General features: G+C 49.0%; 2 protein-coding genes across 2 annotated transcripts; both read right to left on the bottom strand.

The window, feature by feature from the left end:
- Positions 1 to 1,468: 1,468 nt before the first annotated feature.
- adamts5 (ADAM metallopeptidase with thrombospondin type 1 motif, 5 (aggrecanase-2)) lies at positions 1,469 to 11,731 on the bottom strand (the record flags this gene model as incomplete). Its single annotated transcript, XM_079236679.1, has 8 exons — positions 1,469 to 2,168; positions 2,383 to 2,558; positions 2,721 to 2,896; positions 2,991 to 3,174; positions 4,360 to 4,643; positions 5,112 to 5,279; positions 5,394 to 5,526; positions 10,625 to 11,731. The coding sequence occupies 8 exons, from the start codon at positions 11,729 to 11,731 to the stop codon at positions 1,469 to 1,471; spliced, it is 2,928 nt and encodes a 975-aa protein (XP_079092805.1).
- Positions 11,732 to 16,020: 4,289 nt separating this feature from the next.
- Positions 16,021 to 23,656, bottom strand: LOC306753019 (sodium- and chloride-dependent GABA transporter 2-like; the record flags this gene model as incomplete). The annotated part of the gene is made up of 14 exons (XM_079236850.1): positions 23,419 to 23,656; positions 22,764 to 22,898; positions 21,776 to 21,916; positions 21,588 to 21,678; positions 21,356 to 21,488; positions 20,872 to 21,006; positions 20,224 to 20,327; positions 19,675 to 19,799; positions 18,925 to 19,037; positions 18,692 to 18,829; positions 18,509 to 18,611; positions 16,627 to 16,727; positions 16,257 to 16,427; positions 16,021 to 16,149 (listed from the first exon to the last, which is right to left on the bottom strand). The coding sequence occupies exons 1-14, from the start codon at positions 23,630 to 23,632 to the stop codon at positions 16,021 to 16,023; spliced, it is 1,833 nt and encodes a 610-aa protein (XP_079092976.1). The 5' UTR covers positions 23,633 to 23,656.
- Between the last annotated feature and the right edge of the window lie 1,067 nt (positions 23,657 to 24,723).

Genomic DNA, 24,723 nt, shown 5'->3' with positions numbered 1-24,723 from the left:
TTGCTTCATAAACAGATAAACAGACTAACAAACAGATATTGACCTCAACAACAAAACATGAAGGTCGCAGACCTCCCAGCACCCGCAATAATGACTGATACAAACGGAACTGAGAGAGAAGAAGCTTCAAGACGCACATGTTTACGGTACATACTGTATGTGCTTCAAACACAGGCCTGGATGAACACGCACACACACACACTTACAGACACACACACACGCACAGACACACACACAAATAATCAAGCATTGTCCCAAACCTGTGAGTCTTCCTTAACCTCAGTAAATGTTAAGGAGTGTCGTGGTTACGTTGCCCCTTTTGCAATTGAACTGTTATAAAGTTTGTCCCCTGAAGGCCACCGTACACTTCCATCCCCTCACACCATGCTGCTGTATCAACGCTGCACAGGTGAGTCGTGCCTTCTGGGTAGACTTTCTTAGAGACGTATCTGAACAGTTTAAGGGATGCAATGCGCCGTCCATTACCCAAATGTCTGGGTTCACCCATTCATTCTTGGTCACCACTGAAATGGTTCATGATAAGTCTGCCCTTCTTCTTTTGCTGCTTCTCCATTTTCAGCTTGGACAGATCAGTCAAATAAAGACACAGAACACCTATAGTCAGTATGGGTAGCCCTGATCCAGCACCATCATCATATGTATCTCCTGGAATTTGGACATTTCGGTCTTTGAGTGGCTCATAAAAGTATTTACGGGAAGAGTATTGGTCGGCAACCAGAAGGTAAGGAGACCACCATTTTAGTTTAGGATGCACTCAAGACGGTTGATGAAATAGACATCCTGAGCAATTGTTAATTGTACATGATTCGTTGCTACAAAGATTGTTCATTATTTCAGCATTCTGCCCCATTTTATGAGCGGTTCGGTGACGGAAATGTCCGAGTCAGTTTAGTAACAGGGGACGCAGTACGACCGGGCTGGGATTCGGACGACAAGGTGAATAACGAGTGCTTCCCATCGACGGGGCTCTTGTCTCTCGGACACACACAGTGATTAGCATAGCATAAAAAACAACAACACGACAGGCATGCCATTACAGGGCAACACACACTGAGCCTCCAGGGGTTTGGAGACTGGAGTAAAGACAATCAGTTACTGTCCATGTGGAAATGACATGCAATTTAAGTCCTTAGCTACGCCAGGGCGTTACTTGCCACTATCATACGGACACTGTCCACCGTTTTACTTGCGCTCTGCATAGCTACTATGATTCCAAAACATTTCTCCGGCATGTAGTCGGGTACATCCACGACAATTTGTCTCTGGGTCTCTTTGCGTATCTGGTCCGGGCGCTTTCAGCCAACATTCACGGTCCTGTTTAAGGTTCTTAAAGCTATTGGTCCATAGTCCAACAACCAGCACTTGAGACTTTTATCAGATGCACAGATTAAACTCCGTCCTACGAAATGTTTCTTGTCCCACGTCTCATTTTCCCTCTCTGTCCGCCTCAACATCTCTTCACCAGACAGTGTTTGAAGGCAGATGGTCGGACACCTAACGAGCAGCCCTTTGACAGTTTCCCACCCTGGTCCTTGCACTGCACAGTCCGGCTCTGCCAGCCAGTGTCACAAGTCCTGGAGCATGTCATCCATGCTCCCGTTACCCAACGGGGCCCCGGGGTTGGGGTGGAGGGACCGGGAGCGCTCGGCGGCCCTGGGACCAGGACGGAGGGAGCGGAGGAAGATGTAGTGGTGGTACTGGTGGTGGTTCTCGTCGTGCTCGAGACTCTTGTTGTGCTCTGAACAGGGATGGACTTCGGGTTGGACTTCGGGTTGGGGATGAGCGGAGCAGACGGCTGCTGTGGGGCTGTCCGTCGGGGCATGAAGAAACTATAACGGACATCCAGGGGCTTTTTAGCGTCCGTCGCTAGAATCTGGACCACCAAGGCTTCTTGGAGGGCCCCGGGACCCATGCTGTGAAGCAACTCGTCCCTCTGGCTCCAGCCGCTGTAGTTGAGCACAGAACCGTTGAGTGGGATGATTGTCTCGGAGGTGGAGATCATGAACTTGCCGTTGAGGAGGTATTCGTTGGTGGGCCGTCGGAGGGCCAGGTAGGCGGTGTAGCGGGTTTGGTCCTTGGCCTTGTGCTGACGAACCTTAATGTGGGTGGAGCCGGTAGGGATCTTCACCACGTCAGTGTAACCCTTACTGTTTGGCCAGAAAGAAAGTAGAAGGTAGGTCAGAACCGTGCACAACGCAGTGTCTTCTTCGTCATCGCTGGCTTTGCATCAAAATAGAAAAATACCAACATTTCAGCATATTGTAAATTCATGAGATCTTCGTCTAGAAAGGCCTGCAATGCGCATGATTCCCGTGATACGAAGATGAACAACGCACGCTTGAAGACCTCCATTTTTCTTACCTCTTCTTGGTGAAGTTGCCCACAACACGTATACATCCGGTGCTGTCGCCTCCACAAATACCACACTTGTCGAACTGGAGCTTGGAGCCAATGATGCCGTCGCAGCCTGTCCGTATACACTTCCCTTTGACGCACACTGAGCTGCTGTAAGGACGACACTCTGTCCCCTCTACCACCTGCAGGCAAACGGTCACACAATTATGTCCCACATTTTTATTTTGAGGAGGGTTTTTCCGTTGGTTGCAATCTGCAACCTCACCACTAGATGCCCCTAAATCCTACACGCTGCTCCTTTAAATACGCGGCAATCGTTCTTTCTTTTTGTTCAACTAACTCACCCTCTGAGAGAACACCACGTAGTATCCGGTTCCTTTTGCTCTGCAGGTCAACTTGCACACATCTTTGGGGAGGACTCCAGCGTACTTAGGCACCCACTCAACAAAGGTCTTTACGCCTTTCGGATCCGTCTGGGGGCCGTTGCGCACCTCACATTGCTCCTGCCGGAAACTCTTACCTAGACAAAGGTCCCAGGAAAAGAGGGTCTAAAAGAGGAACTAAATGATAAATAAACAATACCGTGTGCTATTCCGGTCATGCGTCACACTCACTTGATGCTGGACATGGCGTGACGCTGCAGGACCGATAAATGGCTCTCTTTCCTGTGCAGTAGCGCCCGTTGTTCCGCGGCGGCGGGTTGTTGCACAAGCGTTGGGCGAACTGCACCCCGCCTCCGCATGTTCTGGAGCAGGCACCCCAAGGACCCCAGGAACTCCAGCTGCCGTGGTTGGACGCCTGGGAGACGGAGGAGAGGAGAGTGGAAGATGAAAGAGGAAACAAAGAGTTGGAGAGAATGAGAGATCAGAGCGTAGAGAGGGTTCAAGGGGAAAGAAAGACAAAAAAAGAGAGGCGACGAGAGAGGACAATTAGTGCTTATCAGACATGTTATCGGACGTGGTTTGTGACCGAGCCACATGTCACGGGAAAGATCTTTGGAGAGATCTGTGATAAAGAAAAATGTGGCATGCATTGTGGTGTGGACAGAAAAGAGACGAGGCGACCCCATGTGATGAAGCTTCTCATTAAGACAGCATGACTGGATTTGTGGTGACGCTCACATGCTTCCCCTGAGGAAAAGCCTCACTGAAATTCTTAGGTTAACGTCCTTATTTTTGTGTTTTTCCAAGCAGTGCTGCATGAGTCACTGCCGATAAAAAACATCACCGAATAAGTAGCATTTAACATTTTATGAGACAATGTTGATTTTATAATCCTGCAAAAGCGTTCACAGTGAGCTCCAGCGTTGAGCCTTTGTACTACAGTACTTTCCACAGTAATAGCCACTTAATCTGCAATCATGCGACAATAAAATATATTTGGAGGTTAAAAAAGAATCTGAAGTCTAAAATGGAGGGGCTGAACGTTGCCCTGAGCAGTAAACTGGTCGTCATGCCAGGCAGTGAAAAGTCAGAACTTGGGCCGCGTCCACACATACAGTCGACTGCCAAGGATCCAGTCAGACCCGACAGATGTCATGTGACAAACACACACAAAGGAAATATTCTTTGCCATTCTTTTTGACTTTCCCTCCCTTACACAAACACACACACACACACACACACACACACACACACACACACACACACACACACACACACACACAAACACACACACACACACAGTGTCACAGCCTGCCAAGAACGGATTCGGGCCTTTAACTCATTGAGGCCAAATTCAATTTAGATCGGTTTAAGCAAGGCCAAGAAAACAAATAGCTCAGATCAGCAGTGGCATAAATACAGCAGACCAGTGACACTTGTTCTTTTCCTTTTCTACTTTTTGTGTCTCCGACAGACAAGTTCCTAAAATGCTTAAAATATCAGTTTTTGAACTATAAAAAGGAATCTATTTTTTGAGTTTGGTCCTTTTTTTTTTAGTCACCTTCCATCTCCGCGTCATCCACACTCCGATGCCACTTACCGAGTAGTACCTCTTGCGGGTCTTGTCCACGCACTTCCCGTGCAGGCAGATGCGGCCCTTCCCGCAGGGCGTTCCCTCCACGGCCGGCAGCTTCTTGGTCAGACACACCATCTGTCCCTGGCGAATCACGGCGCACCACAGGCGGGCACACACGTCCATGCCCGGGCAGACGGTGTACTCGGGACCGAAGGCCAGGCGGCACTGGCGGACGGCGTCGTAGCTCTGCCCCGGGAGCTCCTCGGGGCCCAGGAGGGGCGTGCGCGGGGAGTCCAGGAGGCACTCGGCTGTGGCAGGAAAGAGGGGGGAGGGATTACTTTTTGGCTGGTGCATGAAAGTACATTTTATTCTTTTCACAAATGAGGCCTGTATGACATATCGCTCATAAAAGTGCTGGAGCAGCAGCAGATAGTGTCAAAATAAAAATGATATGTTGCTACTTGTCTTTTTCTGACAGAACGCCAACCGGCGAAGCTTTATGGGCGTAATGAATGACACCTTCTAAAGAGATATAACTCATCGTGATTGGCTGCCAGTGATTTGTGTTCGGCTGCAGTGCCGCTACACTCTTTAAGAAGTTAATAGGGTTGTAAATAACGCTCTATGAGTAGATTACAGCTTTGTTTGGTAGCAGTGACGGGCACTGTGTGAGAAAAGCTATCACAAGTCAATTTGCAGTTGGAGAAAGTCGAACTTCTGCTGGCCGTTCAAAGACATGCATAACCACGAGCCCATGCATTTTCTCCCACGCTCACCGTTGCCGTCGTCAAAGAAGTCCGTGATGGTCGACGAGGTGCAGCGGCTCCAGGGTTTGGAGGCGTCGATGGAGGTGAGGATGGAGGACATGAGCCGCTTGTCGCTGTTCACCCCGAAGCGCTCCTCGCAGAACTTGGAGTCGTCGTGGGACAGACCCAGGAGGTGACCTGGGGTGCACGGAGAGAAATAAATCCTAATCAGCACGAGAGACGTGCTGACAGAGGTGCATGCCCTGGCGTGTTTTAGCCTGTGTGTGTTTGTGTGTGTGTATCCATGCCTACCTATCTCATGCGCGACAGTAAACGCAGCGTGAAGCCCGTCGTCCTCGATGACGGCGCAGCTTCTCTCCGGGGAGCAGATGGTGCCGACGTCCGCCATCCCGAGGGTGTCGCAGGAGTGGTGGCCACAGAGGTCCTGGACGAGGGAAGTACTGTCAGTCTACACACCCGAAACATTGTGGGAAACATTTCCTTCAAGGAAGCGACCTCATCCTGATACTTACCTCTCTCAAAATACTACCAAAATGTGTACTACACCTCCCATAATGCATGCTTTCAAGACCCCAGCTTGAGGCCGAGCAAAACTTCTGGAGTGTCATTTTTACACCCGCTCCCTCCCTCTGCCTCCACCACCTCTCTGTCCGCCTCATCGGGTTCCCAAGTACACAGCATTGATCTTTGTTTTGACTCCCACACATGTCCATGCAGATGAGGCCTCGGGGGGGTGCTGCCCGGCCCGCCGATCAATCAGCCAATCGAACCGTCACATGGGCCCGTGTGCACTGCACTACAGGGTACATAGACGTATGGACAAACGTGCATGTCAGTGTGTGTATGCAGAATATCCAACGCTCTCTCTCTCTCTTTCTCTTTCTCTCCCGTGGAGAGGATGAATCGTCATGTTAAGTGGTGCGGACAGGCCTGCTGGCTCGTGTGTTAGAGCCTCTCCGGGGAGGGAGTTTACCCCGTTCCCGGCTGGTTGGGTTTGGAACAAACTGCCTTGTGTTCCGTGTTCCGCGCTCACACTCACACACACACACACGAACACAGAAGTACATAACCATAAGAGGTACATGTAAATGGGTGCATATGAATGCAGACATGTACAACAGACATACAACAGTGCCTGTTGATGCCAAGTGACTGCCGCAGACACAAGAAGCCAACAAAGAGCCATCAAACACACGAATGAATGGAAGTTTCTCTTGACTTTCCCCCCGTGCAGAAAAAGCTACAGACACCGGTGGAAGGAAGCCTGTTTGTTTTGATTCAGACGGACAGTGTGCGTACGTAGAGAACATTGTCGACACATTTCCACCGTTTCTCTTTTTTCAAAACTTGAATATCCCCGTAGAAACGCTCCTACGTGACGCGTGAAAACATACCGGGCACGGCCCCAAAACTCACATCCCTATCTACGCATTGTTTACCCCCGCCTCCGCCAGCTCTCTTGCCCAACTTTGTTTCCAATCAAAGGCCTCTCGTGCGTCAAAGCGAAGAGAAAAAAGCACAGGAATCAGACGCTTGCGTGGAGGAGAGGAGGAGAGGGGATGATGGAGGGATGCCGGATATTAAAGTGAAGAACTGAGAGAACAAGGAGTTACAGAAATATTGGCAGAAATAACAGGAGAACAGGTGGCACGCTGGTTGTGAAGGTCAGGAGGCGATCAGAGCTGTGTGTGTGTAACAAGACCACTTGCGATCTAAGCCAAGGCTTGTGTTAAACAAACAGCCAGCCAGACCCAGACACCCACTCAAACCTCTCTTGCGGAGTGAGTTTAGCTCACTCTGTGTGGCGAAAACGCCCTGCAGGACGATGGCAAGGAACCTGCTCATCAAAAGAAACCCCAAAAATTAAACTGTCGAGGTCACGAATGATCGCTCGCCAGTGATTGACAGAAAGATTATTTAATTCCCATGCTATCTTGCGCTCTTTCTGTTGAAGCTGGTCGCAAAGCTTCAGACGGCGATTGCAAACAGGAGTGCGGTTTTAAAGTTCACTGATGCATCACGGTGTGAAGAGAGCGAGGCGCCGTGTGTTGGGACGGGGGGGTTTTGGGATCCGAGGGCCGTCTGCGGGTGGTCAACATATACCAGGCGACGGGTAGCACTTGTGAAATATCCGGAACAGTTAAAACAAATAGAGGGCCGAGCTGTGACGGGGGCGAGGGCTGGGAAATGTACACTTTATTGCGTCCAAACTACACACACACGTTCACATAGGTTGGTGTTTGACACACGGGTGGAGGAAACGGATTGTGGACGAGTTGCTGAATCTACGCCATCGTGTATCTCACGCCCCTCTTAGTGTGTCTCTGCAAACTATTACGGTTTATCAACGTTCAATTGAATTCTAATCCACTTTTTGTACACTTTTTGGCAGGTATGATATCCGTGTCAACATCAGCTTCTTCATTATTTCGACCTTTTGAGCATTGATGTTCCATTTAAACCTTTATTTAGTTTTTTTCCTCCTGAGCTTTTAACCACATTTCACAGTATTTATCAGCAATTGGAACTGGCCTCGGAGTCATTTCTAGTATTTGGTCTCCAAATTTTTTTTGCTTCTTCTAAAATGAAAACATGGACTCTAATATGACCACCACTACTACAATGCTGTATGTCTAATGCTGAGATCTTAATCCACTCTTTGTTTTATTCCGTGTGAATGTTGCAGTCAGGTAAACGCCTAAAAATGTCATGGCGAAGTGATATAAATAACAGAATAAAGTGCCATATTTGCCGTGTATTATCTGTACCCATCCAAACATCTGAGCTGTTGCTGCAGCATCAGATAGCAGCACGAACGCATACATGTGTGTCAATGTCTCCGGCGCTCGGCAGCCATCTCCGGTCCAACTTACAGTGGGGCTTTGTGCGCCGTCCCCGAGCGCACAACAAGCCAACACAGCCATGCACAGCATTTCATCTTCCCACATACGCAGACGCACACTCGGAGCAGCGCCCCCTTCAATGTGCCCCGTTGTTTTGTTCCGGCGCTGGTATGTGTGGAACAGGGTGACACCGCCGCACGGGTCAGCTCACCGCGGGTACGGGGTGTTGGAGTAATTGGACCTGACCACAAAGAGACGGGTTCCCTCCAACCCTGTGCCCCTCCTCTCCATCCTCTCCTCTCATATAGGAACAATGGACTGGCCTGACTTCACAGTCACAAAGTCTTCAATGGGCTTCAGTTCTAGTTCGCCGGGCTACAATAATCGGGTTCTACTTCACAGCCGCTCCGAATACGCGAGACGAGAGCGGTTATTTATTTTCGCGTAAACCACTATTTGACACCTCCGACAGTCGATGGAATACGAGGCCGCTTCCTGTATCTGAACTGAATCTGCAGCACCTCCACGCTCCACTGGAGTTTTCCACGCCTCACATATCAAATTTGTTTTTTCCCCTTCCTGCCTTTTCAATCCAAAATGCAGCATGTAAGGTATGAGGTACCTGAGCCAAATTAACTTTTTCCTAACTGGCATGCCGTAAATGGAAACTCTAATGGCTCTATCCTGTTTATAAAATCGGCAGACTTTGTGCAGCTCTTGACATTGCATGAGGAGCCACTGGTGCAAAACAAAAACACCCTGCAGTGTTTAGCTGTAAACAAAGCTCAGGTGCTCGTCCCGCCCTTCTAATGATCCACACAACGAAGTAACAGCAATTCAAGCACTCAGCCTCCTAACAAAAAAAAAAGCAGAAAAGCCTTTTTAAAGTCAGAGTTCAAAGGTCAAAGTTAAAGTGGCTGCTTTCTTTGGATTATAAAGGTCGCGACCCTCAGGTCGAGCCGTCCGCATGAGCTATATGCTTATTCTGCACACAGATTTAGCTGCAGCCAGTTTGGGAGCAGGACCCCTCCTCATGGGGTTTCTCAGAGGCCATGGAGGAGGAATGGATGCTCTGTGTGTCGACAGGTAACATCTACAGTATGGACCCCCCCCCATGTTCCATTGTGAAGGTGAGATGTGTGTGAATGATGGTCAGGAGACAGGTTTGTGAATAATGCAAACGCTGCGACAGGTGAGACACCAATGCATTGACTGACGCGCTGGCCTTTGTTTATGAACATTTATACGATGGAGCTTGTGTCCTTATGTGCCTGGATACAGGTGACAATCTAAAATGGACTGCTTGGAGATGATATGGTGTTTGAAATCTTTTTTCAGGACTCAAGTAGAACAGAGAGAAAGCCACAGTCAATGTTTTTGGACTCTCTGACTTCCTGTCCATAGAGGTCTCTGGGTAGCTGGTTGTCATGCCCTCTTGACCCCGTCAAACCAAACCAACCGAGGATACCACCGTGTTCGGTCTGGGATCTGTCAGTCTGGCCCGTGCAGGTGTAGTGGCAGCAGGGTTAGTAGCGAGCCACGAGGTGGTTTCCACACAGGCACACGGGCCACTTTGCCAGCCCGCTGACCTCATGTATGCACAACCGGCTGCCTTGCCAATGCGTGACAGCGCCAACGTGCAAGCAGGATGCCAGCAGATCTCGAGGTAGCGCCGCCGCTGCTCGCATCCTCTCGCCCAAACCTTTTCGACAAGACCGAACACACCGCAATCCAAGGGGGAGCCGTCCCACTCGCCGACTTGGAGCTAACCGCAACGAGGCCACACCCGGAGAGGTGAAGAATGCATGTCGCTGCCCTGAGGGGCGGAGGAGAGAGACGGGGGACGGTGAAGGAAGGGATGCATGAGTGGGGTCTGGGTAAACGCAAGCCTTCTAGCAGGGAGGATGTGTTTGTTTGCTCTGACAGCTCCCAGCAGCTGACAGGAGGCTGGAAAAGTAGCTGGGGAAAAAATTGCAGACTGGAATGGAGTGATAATAAAAAGAGGGAGGAAGGGATTGCAAGGCCGGGATGATGGCCTAATTAACGGCAGTTTCAAGGGAGTTTTTAGGGATATTTCTGCAATGCATCCAGCAGCTGATTTCAACCCCCCTGACCTGGGAAGAATGTGCGTGCGCGCGGCCTCGGGCACGCGCCTCAGATCACAGACTGGGAGGCCTTTGGGCTGTCAGGGGACTGGGAGGGGGAGGCTGGAGACAGAAGAGACATGCCTAGAAAAACACCAGGCGCAGGAAATACAGAGACTTTTACAGACGCTGCTGCGCTGCATTACGCAGCAGAGATTCAGCACAAAAAGAAGAAGGGAGGGAGAAAGAAAACACACAGAAAAGGGCTGATATAAGCAGCTCGTGCAGTCTTCACTTGGTGCAAATGGTGGTTCACAGTTGGCCAAAATAACCACTGAATGTGTCGCTTTTCGGCTATTACTGTTACGTAACGACGGTAATGTGTGTCAGTTATTTTCACTCCGTGTGTTTTGCTGCTCGTAAGCTATTCAATAAGCCAGCCGGGGCTCTGTCTGCCAAGTGCTTAGCTACAGCTGCCGCCGCGTGCACCATCAAAATAAAAACAACCCGGTGTGGCGTCACACCGGCGCGCGCAGCCGCCCTCTCCGCGGGAAACAGGTGGAGTGTGCGGGGGAGCGAGGGACGTTTAGTTTACCTGCCTGGTGAAGAGGATGGCGGCGTCGTGGTGCTGCTGGTGGTCGTCGTCCAGCGGGTTCTGCTGGTTCTGCCACTTGCAGAAGCTCTTCAGCGTCGCCGCCGCGTTCTTGGACACGTCGAGCCCCTTCTCCTTCTCGGTGACCACGGCCACTTTCACCACCGACAGCCGGATGGGGTTCTCGATGCTCGCGTGGCCGTACAGCTTGGAGGCGATGGCGGCCAGTGTGAGCAGGTAGTGGTTCAAGTCCTTGCCGTACTTCTTGGTCATGGTCTCGTCGGCCACCAGGAGCAGCTCCACGTGCCTGGCGCGAGAGACCGACCTCTTGGTCCGCGTGCCGTGCTCCGGGGCTGCCGCTTTGGCGAGCCGGCTCCACCGTGTTCGCCCGCGCGCGCCGTGTTCGCCCGCGCGCTCCTCCTCCGCGAGCGCCTCTCCGTCCCGCCTCCCCTTCCCGCGTCCTCTGGGCCGCCGCTTCCCCGCCGCGTCCCGGCGTCCTCTGCGGCCGTCGCGCGTGCCGCAGCTCTCGCGCCCCTCGCGCGTGGCCTCGAAGCTGAAACGCTCGCGCGTGAACACGTGGAGCGCGCTCTCCGCGTCCTTGTCCTGCAGGGCGCGCGCGTCGTGCTCGTGTCCCTTCGCCCTAACGATAGGCGTGATGGTGTAGCGCGCGTGGTCCACGGCGAAGAAGCCCTCGAGACCCCCGCCGCAGAGGTTGAAGACGGCCAGGGACTCCGGGTTGGAGTCCACGGTCCCCCGGTACGCGCACTCCCGCTGCAAAGCCGCGGGGCTGTCCCCCATCATAGCGAGCACATACTGGGGGCTGAAGTGATGCGACAGCACCATCTCGTCCCGCTCCATGTCCAGCTGAAACCGGCTCCCATCCAGGTACAGCAGGTAGCCCACCTTCCCGCCTCCGTGGTAAATCCGGTCAACGGTCCGCACGACCCCGTCTGTCCTCCGGGCAGGTGTGAGAAGCGACCCGTTCGCAGGTGGAAGATAGAAACCCTGGAAAGTAGAAAGCCCGGCTCCCAGCTCCAACTCCACGACGCACAGCAACAGTAGCCGAAACAAGAGCATGCCCTCGGCCAGAGCACCAAGGATCCGCACCATTGTTCATTCCAACCCGAAGAGCATCTATGTATCCAACTAAAACCACCCGGGACCGGCTCGGCTCAAGAGACAACTTTAAGCGTGTGTTCCTCCAAAAAGCGCATCCTCGCGGTGTCCAAATCCCCCACGAAAATGCGCACAGTAGTAACCAACAGGCGAGCAAACAAAACCATTGAGGAGGAGGAGGAGGAGAAGAAGAAAAAATGGAAAAACGAAAAAAGAGAAGCAGAACGGAACTGTGTGCAGGCTGGAGAGCACTGAGCTGAACTTGGAGAACAAAAACACAAAGTTTGCTCTTAATAGGGGAGAGAAAAAGTCCTGCCCCCTTTGCGCTCAATCACCACTCCTCCACCTCTCTCTCTCCCTCTCTCTCTGTCTCTCTCTCTCTCTCCCTCGCTCTCTCTCTCTTCCTCAAATCAGAGTGAAGTCAAGTGCTGGAGGAGAGAAACCTGAACAATGCTGTCACTGGAGTATTTCCCATTGCCTCAGCAAAAGGAAAGAGGAGCCTGTTAGACTTTGCAAGTCCATCAAAATCCACATGACTACTTTTTGAGAGGCGGAGAAAAAAAAAAAAAAAAGAGAAGCCAGAAACCAAAACCTCCAATCACCTCTCAGGAATACATCTTTAAATCTATCCATCATCAGTGACAGCCCCCATCATTAACTTCATTATATCAACATCCCTTGAAGTTAGCATTACAACAACAACAGCAAAACAAGTTACCAAACAGCCACATGCTGCCACTCCCAGGACCAACACCCTTTATCGCAGCCATGTTATTTTTACATGTGTACCACTCTGACTCCTTTAATAATTGAAGGCTAAAAGTCCAACAGGACTTGACTGGAGAGTTGGGGAATAGATAATTTATGGCTGTTCCCAAATAAGAGTTGTGGGAGTTCACTGTTCCCTGTGTGAGACATGTAATGGCGTGTAGTGAGATGGATGAACATCTTTGAGCATGCATACAGGAGATGCTGTGATGGAGGAAAAAAAAAAGAAGTGTGTGCACGTGTTTGCAGATGTGTGCCAGGAACTGCCCTGGGATCTGTTTTGATTATTAATTGTACCTTTAGGGAAGTGTGTTTGGCGGTGCCAATGGGACGTCATACTTGTACACGAACACCTGACTGGAGCTGAAGTCACCGAGTCTCTCTCTCTCTCTCTCTCTCACACACACACACACACACACACACACACACACACACACACACACACACACACACTCAAAAAGTTCCAAGACACTGCTCATTTGCTGAGTCACTAAACAGCTATTACTTCTGCACACCACAGAGGGGGGGTTTCAGTTGTGTGTCAAGAGGGAGGCCTCTCTGTGTGGACACACACACACACACACACACACACACACACACACACACACACACACACACACACACACACACACACACACACCAGATATTACTGCGTCAAACGCGCGTGTCGTCTCCCGCTGCTAATCCAAAGCCGTTTTATACGACTGAGCGCGGTGTGGGCGTGGCCCGGCGAGTGGGCGCGGGTGCGCGCGGCGGAAGCGCCGGGGCCAAACAGCAGAACACGGTGTGCTGCCACCCGTAAGCCTGGCTGGTTCAAACGCGCTGCTGCGGCCCTGCAACCCGCTATTGAGCATGACAACATGTGCTCTCGTCCAGTATCGAGCTGAGCCTCACGTCCAGATCGACTGTTATGCAATGTCCCCCCCCCCCTCCCCCATCCCTCCCACCGCCTCACCCCCAGCTGCTGGCTGCAGCTCCTTCACACCAAACTGTCAAGTGTAGTACCTGCAGTAAAAAAAAGGAAAATACAGAGCAAACCCGAGCTGTGTCTGTGTGAGAGAGAGTGTTTGATCAGGATGAAGTGATGTCAGGACAGACTTTTGGCACTGTGTGTGTGCGTGCGTGTGTGTGTGTGTGTGTCAAGCTATATGCATGACAGTATGTTGAGTTTATCCCTATGTGTGTGTGCACAGAAAAGGTTTGTTAATGCATGTGGTGAAATGTACTGCAGCTGCAAACTAGTGGCGCTGAGCCTGAGCAAAAAATAGGCAACTTTCCACAGCATCTTTCAATGCCCCACTGAAACGACACACACACATTTACACACATGCGCTCTGGCTCACATCCCTCCAATGTCCTCCTCTCCCTCCCTCTTCCTCTCTCCCCTTTGAATCTCACACACGCATCCCATTGGATCATTTTTAATCCCCATCAATCTAAAAACCGAGATGTTATGCCAAAGCAACCATATGGACATAAACCTCCCCCGTTATCCACACACACACACACACACACACACACACACACACACACAGTAACCCATATCACACGTGTAAAGCGGGTTGTATACAGTATTGAGCGCCACCAAAACAAGTTGTGTGTGTGTGTGTGTAAACCCGCGTGCTGAGCCACGTGTGTGTGTGTGTGTGTGGGGGGGGGGACCGGCCCACTTTCTACGGTGGCTGTGAGGGGAATCCAATACGGTTAATTGACAGGCCGAGCCTTTTACATAACCGCCATGCTCCATCTAAGTGGTGGTGTCAGAATCCCCCCCTCTGAGCACTGCAACTCTCCCTCCCTCTCTAGTCTCCATGACTCCCTCTCCTCCTCCTCCTCCTCTGCACACACACACACACCATCCCTCTGTTGCTCCTTCTCTTCTAACCCTCCATGGATGTTAAACCAGTAATTCCCATCAGGATGAAAATGCTTCAGTTGAAGGGAACGGCAATCACAGCGCTTGTTCTTGTGATGGTTGAGCGGGTGATGGAGTGTGTGTGTGTGTGTGTGTGATTGTGTGTGTGTGTGTACACTCTCCCCTTTTTCCTCCATTTCCTCTCTTTGTAGAAACCAGGTGTGTGCTTAGCATCTGTTACCACGGCGCCGGGAGAGAGAGAGCAACATCCCCTGGGCGACAGCTCGCTTCAACAAGGTTTATTCTGTTCAGGGGAACACACACACACACACACACACACACACACACACACACACACACACACACACACACACACACACACAATCTCACTTTTTTCTTTCGCAAAAAAAACACAGTCGACACAAACTCTTTTATCCACAATATAAATATATATATATATCTATATATCAAAAAAGAAAGAAGAATTATACATAGAGAAAAGAAACTAAAAATAAAAAGGAGGCACGTGTATACACCTGTAAACAGAGATGAGCACTCGGGCTCTAAATTAATCTCAGCGGAGCATCCAATCAAAAACCTGATCCAGGTCCGAATGGCAGTGCAAGGGAAAAACAGCAGTTTCAAGTTTGTTAAAAAGGAGCTATTTATCTTCAAACATGTTAAATGCCCACGCTCACCCAAGACATTGTTCATCCATCCATTCTAAAGTTACAGTTAAAGACACCGTTGTGTAGTCTGCTCAGAGAGTTGCGTACTTTCACATTTTTTTTGTTTCAGTCCCGGAGCAAAATAAAATGATTCCAGTCTGGTCCACACAGCAGCAGCACTATTTAAATATTGTACTAATACATGCATATTTAGACACTATTATTGCGCGTTTCCCAGCTTGATAGATGGTGGTTATTTTTGGTACAGTGCAAAAAGGTTCTATTAAATTTAGCAAGAACTGCACTTTAAATGTGTGCATTTGAGACAGAGGTTCACGAAAAAAACACTCTTTTAGATGAGTAAAACAGATAAAAACTATGCGCATAATGCATATCAATCATTTCGCTGTGACATCAATCACTTGATGCATTGGCAGTACAAAAAAAAAAGTTGTGTTTTGCCAATACAACTCTACCACTACATGGTCTGAGGGTAAGGGTGTTTTGAGCCATTCAAGCTCTAAGACATGGCGATCACAGAGGGTGACATGTGACACACACACTCACATGTCGAGACAAATCACTGTATAAAACACGGCCGACTCATGGATCATCAAAGCACAGCGGCAGCCGAAACATATTCAGTAGAGAGTCAATGTGAAGCGTACAGTGATTTCTCACAGAGGGTAAAGAGGAGGGCCAACATACTTAGTAACGAAATAATTATAATAAATAAAAGTGTAAGTGTTGTTGTTTAGCTACGTCCTGAGCCTTGTGGCTTTACACATGATTTGTTACATGATTCACAACTATAGTGACTCAACTAGTACATGAAAGAAAAGACTTCAAACAGATGAGGTGAACGAGATCGAGGAGTGCGTGAGAACTCTAATCGGTAACGGGAGGATGGAGTCCAGTCAGCTGCGTCGGGCCCTTGAGGCCGAACTCGGACCTCCTCCTTGAGTGAGACGGCCCGGCCTCCCAGAGGGCGATCATCGGGTCAGATGATCCGGGATAATGTCCGTGCTCTGCTCCTTCGGCTTCTCGGTGAGGGGCAGCACGGGGCAGTAGGGGAGCGCCAGTGACGGGCCTTTGGCGGGGGTGCACAGACGTCGGAAGCGCTGTTTGGGTTAAAAAGAAGTTAGTCGATTGTTTTACGTCACAACATGCTTATCCCTTCTTTTTCCTCGGGGGGGTTAATGATGGCGGATGAATAGGGGTGTGTAACCTGCGACAGGGTTCCCGGGGTGGTGGCCAGGGCGTAGACGGCCCAGATGGGAAGCAGGGAGACGGAGGAGAACGTGAGGAGCCAGCCCAGCGTGGTGGCCCAGGCCGGAGCCACCAGGCCTTTCCCCAGGTTCAACGGAGACCAGCTCACCAGGGAGAACACAAAGGTAGCCTGCGGGCGGGAACAGAGGAGGACTGGGTCAGTGAGTACACCAATTCACAATTTCCCGTACAAGACCACATAGGTCATGAGAGGTATGACTGATTGACAGGCATTCCGTGTTTTTTTTAATTAAATGTGGATACTATTTCACAGCCAGCAACACACACTTAAGGGTGTGAAAGCAGGCCAGCGGGGAGGGGTCACTCACAGAGCACACGGCCGGGGTCAAGTATTTCCAGCACAGCTTGAAGACGGGCAGCGGGCTGTAGCCGGTCATGTCCCTGATGTTGGAGTTGAAGCGATCGGCTCCTGTGGCCAAAACAAGAACAATTGCAACCACGACTGCTTGTGGTTCGGTCCGACGTCAGGGCTCAGCTCGCGACTGGTTTGTTGACTTTCGTTGGAAGAACTGGTTTTTCGTCAATATCCACCAGCTAGCAAGGAGTGTAAATACTCTGAAAACGAGGACGTAACCTGATAGTAGGAGCAGTTGTAGCGATAGCACACACTGATAGCTGGAGCAGCTCATTTACTCGGGTAAAAGTAAAAGTTCCCATTGAAATTAGCATTTAATTATAGCCTGGTAGTGTGACTACTTTAGAGATGATGCTATGTCACTATATCTTCTGATGTTTGTATATAAAAACCTCAATATGTAAGAATGATGGTCAAAACTACAATAAATAAGACTCAGGTTGTTAGAAATATATACGTTTCCTGAACACTTATTACTATTAGACAATAACTAAAAGCTGCCATGGGGAGTAGCACTTCTGCTACATGTAGCGTTGACTCTGAAGTAGCAGTAGCTTTACGTTAACGCAGACTTGTGCCGTCGTGGATGTGATATGGAAATGTTACAAGAAAGAAAAAAGGACGGTAAAAGTAGGGGTCCCTTTGTCTAAAATAAGCCAACCCGTGGAGTGAGGTGGAGCCAGCAGCAGAGGAGTGTAAGTGTATGTTAGAGTGCTTCAAAAACTGTCAAATCCCACAGTCATAAAGAGGGGGGTGCAGTGGAGTCCTGACCGCTGTGTTACCCAGTCCACTAAAAAAAAACGCTGCTCCGCTCACCTCCTGCTGGGAGAGTCATAAAAACAGGTTTCCTATTCACACGCCCAGCGCCCATCGACTTGACTCATTTGCGATGGCACAGCTTTTCATTATCTCCCCAAATATAGTGTGCATTTTGTATTTGTCATGATGTATGTGCGCTACGTCGCACTCTTAAACAAACAATGTTTTTGGAAATGCTCCAGAGGCCCAGGTCTGGCTGGGATAGGGGCTCCCTGGGGTTGCCAGACTGAGACCGAGAGGCGACGGGGCCCGGGGGCTGATTTAGGGCCTGGAGGAGACAGACGGGGGGGGCTGGCGAGGAGCCAATCTCCTTACAACGGTGGGTAGCTGCAGCCATGTTAATATACTGTCTACTGACTCTAACTGGAATGTAGGGAGGGGAGGAAGTGGCCAGCGTGTGTTAATCAGATTATAGGAACTACTTTCATTAGTGGAGTGATAAAAAAATAAAGAAAAAGTTTAATTCTTGGCACTGCTCTGTCTTCATATTTCATGGGTGTACTGACAGCCATCAAACTAAGATTTATTTAGCCTGTTGTCAGACTAATGAGCTTCGACTGAATTTAATTAAATTCAGACATGGAATGAGATGGTAGGACATTTTGTACATATGAAATAGGTCTATGATTAAAAGAGCTAAAACATTTAGTGGGGCTGCCGAGGAGGAGAGAGAAATAAAAAGGAAAGGGGATAGAGTATAGAGGATGAGAAAAGGAAAGGAAATACAAATAAAAAAGAAAAGTAATGAAGGGGCAGGGTAGAGGAAAGAAAAGAATACAAAGAAAGAGTGAGAGGAAAAGAGGAAAAGGAAAGGATGTAAAGAAAGGAATCAAAGAGAGAAGGTGCTGAGGAGAGGAGGAAAGCAAAGCACGTGAAGAAAGAAAGGAAATGGAAATGAAAAGACATGTATGACAGGAAAAGAATAGAGGCGGAATGGAAATCAAATAGGAAAAGGAAAGGAGAGGAGAGGATAGGCAAGGAGGAAAGGAAAGGAAGGGTGATGGGGAGTCTTGTACCGTAGACCCAGCCGATGGCGACAGACTGGAAGATGGAGAGAAGCAGCAGGCTGGCTCCACTGCAGGAGAAATGGTCGTAGATCTGGAACACGTACAGACCTCCCTGCAGGTGGACACAAGCAGGAGAGGAAACTCCCATCAGTCCTCGTCTTTAGAAGGGAGAGGCTCATGAGAGAGACGTACCGGCGTGACCATGACGAGTCCCAACAGGAAGCAGACGACACAGACGAACAGCAGCAGCAGCTCCCGGCGGTGGCCTCGGCGAATCAGATGAGGGTAGAGGTCAGTCACCGACGTCATCAGGGCCTCCAGACTCACAAACTGGGTGACGGAGAAGGGAGGCGGCGTCAGCGCGTTTTACCCCTCGCTCAATGCATCCATCCAGTCGGTGTGTGTGAGTGTGTGTGTGTGTCTACCTGTGTGTCCAGCCCCAGCATGATGATCATGAGGAAGAAGCAGACGGCCCAGAGCTGTGGGACTGGCATCATGGCGACGGCTCTCGGGAAGGCAATGAAGGCCAGGCCGGGTCCTGAGAGGATGAACACATAAACATGGGAGTAAATTACATGTTATTCTCACATAAAATGTGTGACCGAAGCAAGATGGAACCAAAATATGGAATAAGAAAATGCACGGTCAGCTAAATTGGAATCCCAAATGAGGTGTTGTTGTGCATTTTGTTCAGAATAAGTTTATAGATTTATAGAAAGAGGCTGGTGTTATTCTATATTCATTTATTACAGTCAACAAATCCCACAAAAAGACCAAAACACTCCCCTTCTATTAATACTTTACAACTTCCCTACCGTGTCTGAGGCACTCCAAGCGCATTGATTACCATTGAAGGTGTAAACCTCTTAAAAACAGCTCACGCATATTTAATAAAACTTTAAAAAAAAAAAAAAAATTAAGCAGCTGCGCACTGTAGTTTTCAAGCAAACCGTGTGTGAATTGAATATTTGTTGGGGACTATTTTTCGCAGCGTAGTCGTACAGATGAATAAATTGTGGAGCTTTATGGCACAGAGGAATCGGGTAGTTCAGGCTTTGGCTATGCAGACCATGCGAGTTGGTCGGTTTTGGTCCTTTAATGTGATTTGTTGACTATTAAAAAAAACAACACAGAATGAAACCGTAACACTTCTGCCATTTAAAGCCCTGTTTCACCTGACTGCGCCACGGTGGCGATGTCCACGCCCTGCTCTCCAGCCATGAAGCCCAGCACCGAGAAAATGGCGAAGCCCGCCAGGAAACTGGTGGCGCTGTTCAGGAGGCACAGAAGGAAGGAGTCCCTGGAAGGCCACAAAAAAAACACAATTATAGCGAGACACAACATGAAGAAATACACGTAGAAAAGTGACTAGCAGAATCTACTGAGGCCTTGATCCTGGTCTTTGACCTTGACTTGGCTTGTTAGTGTCAAGACAAGCCAAGAGCAAAGTACTCTGTGTCTCTCTCTCTGTATGTATGTATGTATGTATGTGTGTGTGTGTGTGTGTGTGTGTGTGTGTGTGTGTGTGTGGTGTGTGTGTGGGGAGGGGAACGTTGCAGCCAGGGCTGTTCTCTAAGGTGCGGCTCTATCAGTGTGTTTTCTCTGTCCATTCCAGCCATTCCTTCTGGAAGCCAGCTGACCAGCCGGGGCTTACATCTTACATTTCAGTGAGTATGGTGTGTCTGGAGCGAAGAAGGGAGGAGAACGTGACAAAGGGCTCTCACCTATAGCAGTCGTTGTTGTATTTGTTGTAACTGCCGAGGGCTGTGAGACTTCCCAAACCGATTCCATATGAGAAAAACACCTGGGTGCCTGCATCCATCCATACCTGTAGAAACAGAGGGAACGTTTTATTAAGGCAATAGTAGCTAGATCAGGGGTCAGCAACCTTTCGTATCCAAAGAGCCATTTTGACCTTTTTCCACCAAAAAAAATGTGTCTGGAGCCGCAAAAAATATTTGATGTCACAGCTTCTGAAGTTTTGTATGTAGTCATATTATATATACAAAAAATTATAGTTTGTTGTATTTATGAAATTATAGAACAAAAATTAAGACATTTTTTACATTGTATTGCTATTTTACCTGTTTATAACTATCAAACAAAAAATAGTCATGTGTCGGCTACATTAAGGTTAATTAAAAACACAACTATTTTTTTTGTCAAAGCCTCAGGGAGCCGCAACAGACGGGCTAAAGAGCCGCAGGTTGCCGACCCCTTAGTTAGATCATATTATTCCCCAGTATGAAATATATGCAATAAAGTTGATTTTCATTCACGCAAATGAAAAAAGAGTCTACTTGACTTGCCAAATGATCTCAACAGGGGCATTAATGCTTCTCCCATGAACCCCCATGTGTGTGTTTTTGTACCTGCGGGTCTGCCAGGCGGGTGTGGTTGGGCTTGAGGTAGTAGAGGATGCCCTGGGTCGCTCCGGGCAGGGTGGCACCGCGCACCAGCAGCACAAACAGCATGAGGTAAGGGAAGGTGGCCGTCAGGTACACCACCTGTACACAGCGCGCAGGGGGGCGTGTGGTCAGGGCGGCACGGGGATTAAAGAAAACATCAGGGACACACGGCGGTGATGTCTTCAAACAGAGCTGACGTACCCGAAGAGGGAACTCTGGAAACATCTGAAAAACCTCACTGACAGCCACAAAACAAACAAACCCGACAAAACTGCTGCAGAGGCCTGTCCTTTATTGCGCTTGCCAACCAAAACGGGGAACAGGAAAACATCTATGTTCAGGTTCTGACTGCAGCACCGCTCAGTCACTCTGGGCACTCAAGCACGGCTACGGGCTCATTTTTGGACTTTTATACTTCAAAACTACAACAACCAACTTCACCGCTCACCTTTCCGGTGGACTTCACTCCCTTCCAGACACAGAAGTAGCAGATGAACCAGACGACAGCGAGGCACAGAGCCAACTTCCAGCTGATCGGGCCCAGCTCATCTAAACTGCTGGAGAGACAGAGCACCTCGCGCCTAACACACACACACACACACACACACACACACACACACACACACAATCAATAAAAACATTTTTTTTTTTAAAGTGAGAAACCAAGAGGCTACACTCACTCCCAAAACTCAATGACAGGGGAGGTGGCGTTCTCCGGCAGGCCGCTCCCATTGGCTGTCTGGTTGAGGTGTTCGAACAGGACACACGCCTCTGCAGGAGAACGCACAGACACACACAAAAGTTCAAGTTTTACACGGTGGATTCAAAGTTCAACGACGGACGCTTCCGACACCCCGTCCTGACTGACCAGTGTTCCACGTGTTGTTACAGTGCGACCAGGGCAGCACCGCCTGGAAGCTGTAGGACAGGTAGAAGAGAGCCCAGGCCAGGATGACGATGTAGTACACGCAGCCGTGCAGGATCATCACCTGGCTGGCGTAGCCGAGACCTGCAGAGACAGAAGGGGGGGGATTTATTCAGACACTCCACTAGCGGCCCACATAAAGCATATCTCCATTAAGAGTGACTGGTGGTCTTGGGAGGCCTCGAAATGCAGGCGTCGCCATATGGACCGAGGGGCAGAGCGGCACATATTTGTCACCGAACAGGGAAAAAACACACACACACACACACACATATATATTGTGTTTACAATGTGTTTCCCAGGTGGTCCAGCTGGCCTCAGCCGCACCTGCACGCCAAATGGACTTCGAGGTGTTTTCTGAACTTTGTCAGATGAGTTTGTGTGCTTGAAAGTTGCATTTAAAAAAAAAAAAAAAAAAAAAAAGACAAAGCAGTAACCTTTCCACTGGTCGCATTTTGATGCTACTTTCTACACTACATTCCAGAGGGAAATATTAGTGTTTTTACCTCATTAGATGTATTCATAGTGAGCATTTGAAATACAATGCATTGTGATACAGCATTATATTAAAAGAGATTACCATTAGCTTCACTGCAGCTAGATACATTGATGTGCATCTCACACGTTACTGCATCAATAATAATAATAACCACATATTACAGTGTAAAATACCTTAACTAAAGAGCCCATTTGGCTTAATAGGGAGTACTTTTACTTTTTGTACATTTTCTTGAATACAAATACATACTTTTACTACTAATTTTAAATGGCAACGTGTTTCAATACACGAGCCGGATATGAGCTGCACACGCATGCAGCAGGCAGAGCGTGCCAGATCTGAAAAAAAGATGTTGGCCGAGGTTAAATCTACCCAATTCGGTTGGTATTGTATTTGCCATCCCATAATTTACGATTGATTTGATAAACCTACCGCCAAATAATGGACAGATCGTCCTCCAGGCGCTGACTCCTCCCAGGCTGGTGTACTGTCCCAGCGATGTCTCCATGAGGAACAGGGGGATGCCGCACAGCACCAGGAACAACAGGTAGGGTATAAAGAACACACCTGGACACACACACACACACACACACACACACACGCACGCACACACACACACACACGGTGCTATCCTTGTGAAGTCCTTCACTGATTACATTGAAGCCAATATCTAACCCTAAAATAACGTTGACCCCAAATGAAATCGGAACACTACAACTAAGTAATAACCCCTAATTGAACCCTGCTGTACAACTTTATTGACAACATTATAATCCCAGTCGACAATCGGACCTGGCAAAAATAGTACAAATCACGTGTAATGGACGGATTCTTTTAACTTTTATCCTATCATAGGTGTAAAAAATACACGTATCCTCTCTGACAAACACCTTGCAAATGTCATCGCCTAGTTTTAGAGGATGGGAAAAAGATGGAGGGGGAAGGGGAGAGAGAGATAAGGGCAGATGACACACAGAGAGCCATGGGACCGGGGGAAAGAGAGAGAGAGACAGAATTTACAGAATGACAACTCTTCACAGTTTTAAGCAGAAACGCCCTCTCTTCTCCCCCGTCCCACATGCTTTACCTCCTCCGTTCTTGTAGCAGAGGTAGGGGAACCTCCAGACGTTGCCCAGGCCGATGATCTGCCCCGCCACGGCCAGGAGGAACTCGGCCTTGCTCGCCCACTGTCCCCTGGCATGCATGTCGTCCTTGGTGGCTACGTTCTTGTTGAGGAGGCTGCCTTGGTTGGGTTTATTCAGCAGCGGGTCCGCTTGCTGCGGAGGCAGCTGGTCGGCCATCACCGGTTCTGGCAGAGACACGCACACACCCCTGAAGAGAGGTAATCACAAGCATTTAGGAGTAATGTAGTAATGTAAACAAACACAATCCCTGGAGGAAGTTGACAGATTTAAAGCTCCTTCAAAAAGGGACCGCAATGCACAGTTAACCCACACATTGTCGCGGCCGGGACTGTGCGACAAGAGCTTGGGTGTCTTCTCTGACAGTTGGTTTGGCTGCCTCACTAATCTCTCAAATGCATGTGTGTGTGTGTGTGTGTGTGTGTGTGTGTGTGTGTGTGTGTGTGTGTGTGTGTGTGTGCTTTATCTGTACTCGGCCACCCAACCAAGGACCAAGTTCGACCATTTCCCGCTTGTCCATCTGACTGGAGGCCATTCCTCTCATGACACTTGTTTTTGGTGGGAAAAGAACACATGGACCTTTTTTGTTTTTGTTGACATGTCATAGTAGTTAACAGCGGTCATTGTGGGACACAATGTTAATAATGTTTAGGAAAAGGTTCAATGTACATGTATTCATATTTGTATTTACGTGACTTTACTTTAGAAAGCATTCATCGATAGTCTGGCTTAAATCAGATGCATATGTATTAACAATATCCAATTTAAGCTTTTTTGGGGGGGTCAAAATATTTCAGAACATTATGTTTTTATAGAGACCTTTGTTTGTTGTAGTCCAACTTAGTCAGTTTATAGTATATATTTTCACACTAATGCCATTATATTTCAATATGAAATGCAGGAGTTGCTGATGAATTTTCGTATTATTGGTAACATTGTTATGTATTTATTATTGTGAGCGTCTCGTGACCCCACTCTCTCTCTCTCTCTCTCTCCTTTCCTCCACATTGCCTCCCGGTGTGGCCATGTGAACACACAATGCCGAATACGACACACAATGCGCCCGTTCACTTTTACACCCGAATAAAAATCATAATTATGACATTGTAGCGACACATGGGCTCATTCACCGGCTCCGTTGTCCCTGCGTTGCAGAATACACACATGTAACCCTTCCACGGAACCGGTTACGCTCTCCCAGCGGATCCCGAACAACAGGCGCGGTGAAGTCTAACGATGCTCTATAATAA

Source organism: Taurulus bubalis (genome assembly GCF_910589615.1).
Source record: "Taurulus bubalis genome assembly, chromosome: 21".
Lineage (NCBI taxonomy): Eukaryota > Metazoa > Chordata > Actinopteri > Perciformes > Cottidae > Taurulus > Taurulus bubalis.
The sequence above is the reverse complement of the archived record's forward strand: the minus strand, read 5'-3'. Positions and strand labels throughout refer to the sequence as shown.